The sequence below is a fragment of the Rhinolophus sinicus genome, chromosome 5 (assembly GCF_057876585.1).
Source record: "Rhinolophus sinicus isolate RSI-liver-muscle chromosome 5, RSI-T2T, whole genome shotgun sequence".
NCBI lineage: Eukaryota > Metazoa > Chordata > Mammalia > Chiroptera > Rhinolophidae > Rhinolophus > Rhinolophus sinicus.
The window spans coordinates 34650899-34661190 of NC_142505.1; the positions used below are offsets into that span (position 1 = coordinate 34650899).

At 45.9% G+C, this 10292-nt stretch overlaps 1 protein-coding gene across 4 annotated transcripts in view; it reads left to right on the plus strand.

The window, feature by feature from the left end:
- EPHB1 (EPH receptor B1) overlaps window positions 1-6245 on the plus strand; it is a 418394-nt gene extending 412149 nt beyond the window's left edge. For 3 of the 4 annotated variants that reach the window (XM_074312877.2, XM_019748058.3, XM_019748067.3), the window contains exons 14-15: window positions 1014-1169; window positions 4791-5617. In XM_074312877.2, the coding sequence (XP_074168978.2) occupies window positions 1014-1169; window positions 4791-4899 (265 nt within the window). In that variant the 3' untranslated portion in view covers window positions 4900-5617. Of the gene's footprint in view, window positions 1-1013; window positions 1170-4790 lie in introns of all 4 variants that reach the window. The other variant, XM_019748047.3, reaches the window with a different exon arrangement.
- Window positions 6246-10292: the final 4047 nt, after the last annotated feature.

Consider the following 10292-nt stretch of genomic DNA (forward strand, 5'->3'; position numbering starts at 1 on the left):
AGATGGGAGTAGACAGACAAGGGTTCCAGGCCAAGGATGCAGCATGTGCAGAGGCCCGAGAGCGGGAAGGACAGGGTCAGTGTGTTGGAAGTGCAGTTTGTAAGGGGACTGGGTAGGGGCTGAGGCTGGCGAGGTGGGCAAGCAGCAGGCGCTCAAAGCCTTTAGGCCCTGCTAAGAATTCTGGGATTGATTTTCAGAGCAATGCGCACCCATTGAAGGGTTTGACATAGAGTCAGGTTTGGCTGAGGGTTACCGCCATGGTCACATCTGCATTTGTAAAAGAGCATCAGGCTACAGTGTGGGACTCAGGTTGAGGGGAACAAGCATGCATAAGGAAAGACTGATAGAAGAATATGACAGGAATCCTGATAAAGAAGTCAGGGTCTTAAGTAAGGCTAATGGTGTGGAAAGAAGTGGATGAGTTCGAGTGATTTTGGAGGTCAAATCTTTATGACTTGGTGAGGGATCGGGCATGGGTGCTGAGGGTGAAGGAGATGTCAAGATAGCACCCTGGTTTCGGAATTGGGTACCTGAGTGTCTGCTTTAAGAAAGTGCCAGAGAAGATCAGTAGTGGGCTGCTCTGTTCCATTTATTTGAATTGACTGAGGAAGGAACAAGAAAAAAAAAAAATGTTACCAATAGATTTGGTGAGGTTGTAATGAACTGTATATATTTTTAAAAGGACCATATCTTTGGATGATTAAGCTCTTAGGTTTCAGTTTACCAGGGAGTTATGGGCCTTCCCTTTCATTCAGACTGCATGCTGGTCAGTCTGCCTTTCTGGGCTGACTGACATGTGACAGTGCCCAGTGGCAGAGGAACTGGCCACCTGGCCTCGAGAAGCCATGCCAACTGCCAACTCAAGATTCTGCAAGGAAGGGTCAGCTCAGAGCTCTACTGTAATCCTCATCCTGTCAGGGATACAGCCCTCCATGAAGTCTACTGTCCACCCAGAGTGTCTCCTTCCGTGCACTGTTGCAGCTGTGGGTCACCTGCTCCTCTCTGTCTCATAGGCCTTCCCAGCCTCTGCTAGACCGCTCCATCCCAGACTTCACGGCCTTTACCACCGTGGATGACTGGCTCAGTGCCATCAAAATGGTTCAGTACAGGGACAGCTTCCTCACCGCCGGCTTCACCTCCCTCCAGCTGGTCACCCAGATGACATCAGAGTAAGTGATGAGAATCATCTCTGTCCAGCCCATGGGTGGCGGTCAAGGCTCCTTGCCTGCCAATGCCCATGGTGACAGTCCTGATTTCTGACCTCAGACACAGAGCTCTGCCTCTGTATAGAACCAGGTCTGGTGGGAAAGCACCTTTGAAAGATGGAGGAGAGGCTGGGAGTGGGATGGGGAGGCCAAGATCCTTCTGGGCCCGAAATGAGAGTTGTTCAGTCATAGCCGCATGTCATTTGCCTAATCACTGAGAGTCTCTCCTCCATTTAAGTTTTTGCACTCAACCCATCAAAGGGAGCATCCAGATGGAAAGAACACAGCCAGCCAGCACTTTAAACAACATAGCAGGAAGAGGCATTACACTGACTCAGCAACACTGTCAGATATGGGGGGTGTTTGTATTCGTACTGAGATAGCACTTATAAATAAGTATACATTTCCATCCCCCACAAATTATTTACCAGTCTGCAGCCCCCACAGGATTATAGAGGAATACAAAAACTAAAATTATTCAAATAAAATGAGAGTCAGAAAGGGTCTTAAAGACCCATATAGTCCATCATTTCCCCAAGAATGTTCTGAGTAGCACCAGCTCTGGGAAATGTTAATAGGTTCTCCTCAGAAAAAAAGGTCTCCCAGTCAAATAAATTGGGGAAATACTGCATACTTTATTTCTCTCTTGGAGATTCACTACACATATTAGCATTGTAAAGGCCATGACAAATCCTGAAATAAAGAAACCCATTTAAAATTATTAAATACTGTGGAGCCATATTTTTGATGGGCAAGGTTTTATGAAACTCTAGTTTGGGAAATACAGAAGGTGCCAAAAAAAAGTGTATACATACTTTAAGAAAGGAAAAAGCTATTAAAATTGTAATACTCAACATATACTGATAACAAAAGATGAATATAAGTCACGTCTAACTTCTGCAATTATAAGAGGTGCTCAAAGTGGTTACCATCAGCATCCAGACACTTCTGATTACAGCGGACTACTGCTTGACACCAAAGTGTCCACTTGTATACATTTTATTGGCACCCCCAGCGTTTATATAGTTCCACCCCTTTCATTTAGTGAACTCAGAAAGTAAGTGAAGTTAGTTTTTATAGGTTCAGGGCTCATGAGTGGCAAAGTGGGGGCTAAAGCCTGCTTTCCTGACTGCCAGTTCCATATCCTTCTCCAGTGCACTCCAGGGCCACAGTGATGCCCACACTTTGCCGCACACTGGAATCACCGGGGAAGCTTTAGAAGTACTGATGCCTGGTCCCCCGCTGGATCTTCTGATTTAATTGATATGTGCTGAGACCTGGGCATCATGATTTTAAAAACTCCCCAGGTGATTCTATAGTGCAGCCAAGTGTATGAAACACTAAACTAAAGTTGGTCTAACGTCTAAAGTCCATCAAAATTTGAACACACACACATACACACACATACCAGAGGAGACATGACTGGCTGCCCAGGCTACCATGTGTACTGACAGCACTAGGTTGGTTTCCTAACAGTAGAGGACCAGTCAGTCCACCAGGCAGTTGACAAACACGTATTGATCACCTGTTGTGTTGGGTGCAGTGTTAGGTGCGGGGCTACCCCCTGGGGTGGGCCAGGTGCTGAGTCCCAGGGGAGGCAGTGGATATCCACCCCCGGCAACTGAGCCCCAGACAGATGGCTTGACACTCAGCCTCTGTCCTTGACTCCTGCTTTGCAGGCCCTCTTCCTGGAGTCTACCTCCATCTCTGAGGTTTATTCTTGCCAGAAATGATGGAACCTCTACTTCCTCCAGGGAGATGGCTTGAATGTGCATCTAGCCTTGATTCCATTAAACTTCACAACTTATTTTTTAAAATGTGATTTCTTTTCCTGGTAATACCTAAAAAGGACAGTCCATGACATGAATTATTGGCAGACACCAAAAATAAAAAAAGAAGCACTTACTTAGTGGAAAACCAGCTTCCCCATCTTGTAGAATTAATATGGATGGTCCAGATGATTGAGGGCCTGGCTGCAGGGACAGAAAACAGGGCTACTCCTGCTTCTCCACTGTGGTCTGGCTGAGTATAGGGGCCGTTATCACCTGATCGCCTACAAACAGAAGGAATCAAGTGGAGTAATTCCCTTAGTCCAGGAATAGCCACCTGAAAAAGAACAAAGAAAAGACTAAAAGGAAAATGAAACTGAAAATTAAGGAATTTAGTTCAAAGTAAAAAAATGTCGACACACTATTGAAGCAATTTAGTTTGTTTCTTGAGAGATAAAAGACGGGAAAAGAACACGGGCAACTAAATAAAATAGATTGTGAATCCAAAATTCAACGATGCCTCTCAAAAGTGTTTGCTAAAAGGACATGGGCAATTTAACAAGTGAAAGCAGTTGCAGCCCTGGGGAACTGACCGCCAGCTGAAAGGAGGGGAATCAGGAAAGCCAAGGCATTGCGGAGGCAGGTGCAGCTCAGGGTCCTCCTCAGGGGTCTGGTGCACAGTGTACAAAGTAATCTGTTGTGCTGGGGATCCATGGCTTTGGGGGGAGTACAGTCATGAACCTCGAAGAGTTTGAGAGCAGCCCTTCAGGGTTGCTGAGAGCCAAGTGGTCTTGAATTTGAACCCCAGCTCCACCACTGCTTTCCTACTGTGTGATTCTAAGCATGTTACTTAAGTTCTCTGAGCCCTATTTGCCTTGTCTATAAATGTGCAAATGATAATAATGCCCATCTCATTGCTTTGTGGTGAGAAGTAAATGAAATAGCACATGCAAAGCACTTGGCTGATTGCCTATTGCCCGTTGGATGTACACGAGAAATGATTGTTGTTAAATTACTATCATTGAATTTGAAAGGTTTGTCAATTTTTACAAGATGCTTCCATAGGTATAAATGAGATAGTATATGGCACATGAAAAGCACTCAAGCAATGTCATATATTGTTATTATTGACTAAGGAAAGAAGCATGGTCTCCCCAAAGTGAAATTAAGCCATGAACTTGTTCATATTAAGACTCACAGCTCCAAGATGAATCCAAACCAAACCCCTATCCTAAACATATTCCTTGGATTTCTGCTTGGGCAGATGTTTGAAAGTTACTTTGAGATCACCCTTCTTAAAAATTCATAATATTAAAATTCAAATAGAGGCAGAAAACAGAAACTCAGGGGGAAAACATCAGAAAACCAAGCAAGCCCCACATCTTTTCAATCACAGTGGGTGATCGCTAATTTTAGCAGAAAACTCTACAGAATAACTAAAGCCCCATACAGTATGTGCTTGGAGTGTTTTAAAAAAAACAGCAGAGGAAAGTTCTAGTTCACCTAGGGTCATAGACATGATAAAGGGGCCTGCTCCAGAATTGATAGGGAAAGAACCAGGTATAGCACTTCCAGGATTGTCATAGTTGGAGGATGTTTGTAGACAAGGGCCACTGAGTTGAAAAAGTGAGCTTGAGCAAGAAAATATCTAGGTAGGTGTTTGCCAAAGACTCACAAACTTGGGCCCCTGGGATTTTAAACACTTTTATTTGCCTACCCAACTATTATCAGGAGCTTACCTTCTATGATGAGTTTTGATCTGTGAAAAGCTGCTCTAACACTAAAGTGTCTTCTTTTGTGGCTTTTTCCCTCGTAGAGACCTTCTGAGAATAGGGGTCACCTTGGCAGGTCATCAAAAGAAGATCCTGAACAGCATTCATTCTATGAGGGTCCAGATGAGTCAGTCACCAACAGCAATGGCATGAGAACTCTGATCTTCTGAGGGGAGGAGAGGAAGGAAAAGGACCAGGCTCAAGGGGGAACCAGAGGTTGACCACTGTAGAATGTTCTGGAGAGATTGGCTTCTCCACTGAGAAATGCATTACATCAGTGAAGGATAAACTGGACCTGTCCTTAATAGTCAACCTTCATTTCTCAGTAACAGACGCATGTTTAAGATGCCGTGGGAAACCAACTACATAACGATGAAAATATGAAAAGGTGATGTTCAATGGAAGTGAAGACACAACAATATACATTGTGGGACAAGAGTAAACTCAGCTCCCCCTTCAGTGGGCTGGAGTCATCCATCCACAGGAAGGAAGGGAAGGAGGTGGAGGGAAGAAACAGCAGCGTTCCATTTTCTTCCTCACCAATGACATTCTTTTCTTTTCTCCTTCTGTCCTCCTCCCCAAGAGTCCTCTCCCTTCTCCCATACCCATGTCCCTTTGCTCACAACTCGTGTAGGGAAGTTTCTTCAAACCAACCCCAGCTCCTGAGTCTCCAGATGTCATTCTGTCAGTTGCCAAAGGATTTTGCTGGCCACTGCATGGGGGATCTGACCAATTCAATTAATGTCTTCATATTGAAGAAGAGATGTACCTTCAATTGAAAACCTTGTTTTTCTTTTGTTTGCATTTTCTGCAAAAAGGAAAAAGAAACCACAAATTGGAAAAAAACAAAAAAAAGAAAAAAAAAGAAAAACCTGTTTCCGTGTGTGAGAGCACGCATATGTACGTCTGCGTTATAAAATGACTGTGCTTGTTCGTAACAGATGCAAACAAGAAAGATCTGGGAAGTCTTTGCCCTGGGAAATTCAAAGGGGCCTGACTGTGTTACTGATTGGCCCAGTTGGCCTACTGGCTCAGTGGGGAGAGAGGGTAGGGAGAAAAATAAAACAAAATGGGGAAAAACTCTCAAGAGCTTGCAAATTCTGATAGGAAACAGGTGAGTGGTTTGAATTGGATGCAGTGTGGGCCATTCTAGAAGGATACTGACTGATTAATTATTCTTGGTAACATCTGAAGAGAAGGAGAAGGAAAGTGTTTCTGGAGAATGTTCTTCCACGTCCTGGAATCTGCAATTCAAGAGGTGGCAAGGGAGAATTCTTCTTACCTTATCCGTGGACTGACTTAAGCCGTGTGGCATCCGAGGAATGTTTCTAATGTGTCTGTGTCTCTCTGCATTCCTTCTTGTACCTCATTGTTCAATTCACTTTTGTAAATTCCACCTAACATTTAAATATTTTTAATTTCTCCTTTTACCTTAATCTCCTTGCTAATTTTATCTGTCTAATTAAAATGAGCAGAAGCATGTCTGGGTTTACATAGAATGGTGTCAGAGTGTGTCTTCCTGGACCCCAGTGGGTCTGTCCCCAAGTTACAGGGGAATCCTTAATAACCATCTTTCTTCCCCCTAATGAGATGGAGGGAACACATTGGGACCCTGTGACTCCCAAGAAGCAGAATATATTAAAACCACTCTCACTGATGTGACCCAACGGAAGAACCAAATAACTATGAGGCTCTGAAGTCTCAAATGTGTGGCTTAAGAAGTCACTGGCAAAAAACATAGACAATCACCCATAATACACTCTCGACACTGATTTCGGTTCAGACACTGCATGTAAGAATTTCACATCCACACCAACTTTATAAGATCCACGAAAGACTGTTTTAGATTGCTTTCTTGTGATATGTCTGTGAACATGCAGTTGGAAGGGAGCAGTGTGAGGTAGTAAGGGAAGCTATTATTCCCCCGTAGCTTATTTAATACGTACTTAAGGTGAGATGAGCCTTTTTCCCTAGTCCAAGGTAACTTTGTACTTGGGGAGGGCCTCACCTTCTGAAGAGGCTCATAGGCCTAGGGGTACGGCTCCAAAGCAGGGGAGCCCCGTCTTAAAGCACCACTCTTATGCTTAACCCCTGGGGGACAGGAGGAGATGGTCAGAACTGTCTCAGCAGATTGCAGATGTTGCAAAGGACCCCAATACAGCCACACAGTAGGTAGAAGAGAAAACTTCCCCTTACTAATAGCTTACCAATTCCATGCACAATTTGCTAATTACTCCAAAGACCTCAATCCGTGAAGTGTCGTACATGCCTAGGCAATTCCACTAATCTACTCTCAATTTTCCACAGGAATGAATTTTAATTTGTCACCAAATTCCTCAGGCAGCATCCTTCACCCCACATCCTCACTGTTCCTTCACCAATGCCAGAGCACCTTCTGGCTGCAGGAAAAGCAAGGTCAAGGTGAAGGTCGTACCACACTCTTTGGTTGGGGTTTACCATAGGACCCCACAAAGGAGGAAGGGAGGGAGAGACAGACAGACAGAGAGAAAGAGAGGAGGAGGGTGATGGGGAGGAGAGAGGGAGAGGGAGAGGGAGAGGGAGGGAGAGGGAGGGAGAGGGAGGGAGAGGGAGGGAGAGAGGGAGAGAGGGAGAGAGGGAGAGAGAGAGAGAGAGAGAGAGAGAGAGAGAGAGAGAGAGAGAGAGAGAGTCAGCCCGGTGGCTCAGGCTGTTGGAGCTCTGTGCTCCTAATGCCGAAGGCTGCTGGTTCGATTCCCAGTGGGCTCTCAACCACAAGCTTGCTGGTTCGACTCCGCAAGAGATGGTGAACTGCGCCCTCCACAACTAAAATTGAAAGGACAACAACTTGACTTAGAAGAAGTCCTGGAAATATACACTGTTCCCCAATAAAGTCCTGTTCCCCTTCCCCAATAAAATCTTTAAAGAGAGGGAGAGGGAGAGGGAGAGGGAGAGGGAGAGGGAGAGGGAGAGGGAGAGGGAGAGGGAGAGGGAGAGGGAGAGGGAGAGGGAGCGGGAGCGGGAGCGGGAGCGGGAGCGGGAGCGGGAGCGGGAGCGGGAGAGGCAGAGGCAGAGGCAGAGGCAGAGGCAGAGGCAGAGGGAGCCCAAAGTACACAAGGGGAAAGCATGAGGGGTCAGCAGAGCCAGGGCCTGGAAGCATAATTCGCAGTGGGGAGAGCGTAACCAAGCTCTTGACAGGCTCCCCTCCCTGCAGATGCCCAGCACAGCTTCATATGCCAGGGTTCCCCACCCCACACCCTGAAATGTGGTGTGTTTCTAGTGATTGAGACATCATGCCTTCCCTCTGTAGCACGAGTCTAGTCATTAACCTCTTTGGGCTTCAGTTTGCTTCTCATGTGTATGATCAGGTAGTAATAACTACCTTTCATAAAGACTGACATGCCTGAGCAGGTTCTCTGTGCCAGACACATTCCGAGTACTTTGCATGTATTAACTCTCTTCCTCACAATCATCTTGTGAAGTAGTAGCAGACACTTTATTGTCCCCAGTTTTCAGATGAGGAAACTGAGATACAAAGACCTCTCCTAGATCACACAGTGGTGGAATCAGGATTTCACACAGGCAATCCAAATCCATGCTCTTAACCACTATCCCAGTGGATCTCATGCTTGAGCATGTGTTAGCATCACTTGGAGGGTGTGTTAAAACACAGATCACTGCCCCCTTCCCCCCTCCCCCAGGTTTTCTGATTCAGTAGATCTGAAATGGAAACCAAGAATCTCCACTTCTCACAACTCACCAGATGGTGCTGATGTTACTGCTCCAGGGACCACATTTTTGAACCACTGCAGGGCACTAACCTACCTTCCTGGAATGAATGAATGATAATAGATGTAAAGACTTGGACTCAGAGAATGAGAATCATTGAGGTTCTTGAGCTACCCAGAAAGAGGGAAATGAACTCTCACACCCTTGGGCATGAAGTGGTGGAAGAGGCTTGTCTCCTGTACAGAGGTATCTGTCCCCACTGGCTTTTAACACCAGGGGACTTTACTCATATTTTCAAAAGAGCTCCTTGGGGAGAATGCTCACTGGCAGCAAGACCCCAATTCTCTGAATTTCAGTTAGACCTGCTACCTCATCACTTGTTGGAGGATTAATTCCAATTCCAATCCTTTCTTGAAAACACACTTCACACAGTGGTCAGTGGCCTGTGGCCCTGTGAGCCGGGCTAAAGTGCTGTGCAGTCCAGGGTATGGCTCACAGAAAGGGGGCCTCTGTCAGACACACCTACAGCCACCAAGTGTCGGGTGGGCAGGAACTGCACAGGAGACGCTGGGAGATGTTTAATTAATTCCTGAGCCAGGGTTATGGGAACGGAGGCGATTTGTCAGGAAGCCTTGGAGATTGTGACCCACATCTCTGTGCCTTCTCCTTACCCCCCTCTAATTCTTAAAGAATGAAATGAAGAATAGAGAGCAGATACATCTACAGAGCATATATTTATTGTATCATCTGGAGATCACTGAGGCTCATATATGTCAAATAGGAACACATACTACTAAAAGCATATGCCTCCTGCACCTACCACCTCCCTCTACCCCCCACCCCCAAAAAATGTTATGTGTAGAGCTCGGTCTTTGGGCTCTCATGGGAGTCCCTTTGAATAATTGAAATCAAGTGAGTACTAGAAATTACCCTTGACCAGCATGTGTGAAGAGAACAGAAGCTATTGAGAATTGAGGGATAGAAGTCCAGGATTATTGAAGGGCAGGAAGAGTGACACGTCAGGCAGGAGGCTGACAATCTACAAAGTAGTAGTTAAAAGTGAAAGATTCTAACAGCTGCCTTTTCTTCTCAAGAAGGTCTTCGGGGGCTAACCTGGGAAGCTTATTATCATTTCAGAAATAATAATAGCCCTGGCACCCACTGACTAAGAGCATGTTTAGGTCCCTGGCAAGTGAAGCAAGGGAGAAGCACAGCTCTGATGGGGTACCAGCAGCAAACAGGCACCGTCCACTGTTCTCTGCCACCAGGAAGGCTCAAAGGACACTTAAGATCCATGTCAGAGTGAGCTCAGCATTTATTGAGATGCCTTGCAGTTCATATAGAAGTGACAGGGTCATTTTCAAAAGTAGCCAGAGGTTTTGCATTGTCTAAGATATCAATGGGGCTGGTGGGGATGGTGGTGGTAGAGGGAAATTGCTGAGGTCACAGAAAGGTTGTCAAAAAGGGGAGGGGATGGCTGGATCACACTGGAAGGTCATTCAAGTTTGATTGACATCAAATGGCAACCGTGTTCACCACCAGGATATCTCTTGAGACCAACAATTTCCAAATAAAAAATAGGTACACAGAGGTCTAAGAACAAACTTTCAATCCTTCTCAGAGAATGTAGGCCCTGGTGATGGTGGTGGTGGTGTGTATGCCTGGGGGGGTTTTATTCCACAGACCCTGCTTAAGGGTGGATGGGATGGACACCCTTGGGGAGTGGAGGATGGTTGGGAGAAAAAGTTGCCTCTCCTTTCCACGCACCCTGCATGCCTCCCTCCAGGGCTGACCTTGTTATCACAAGCCTTTGATGGGTTCTTGTGTTGCTGGGGAGTCAT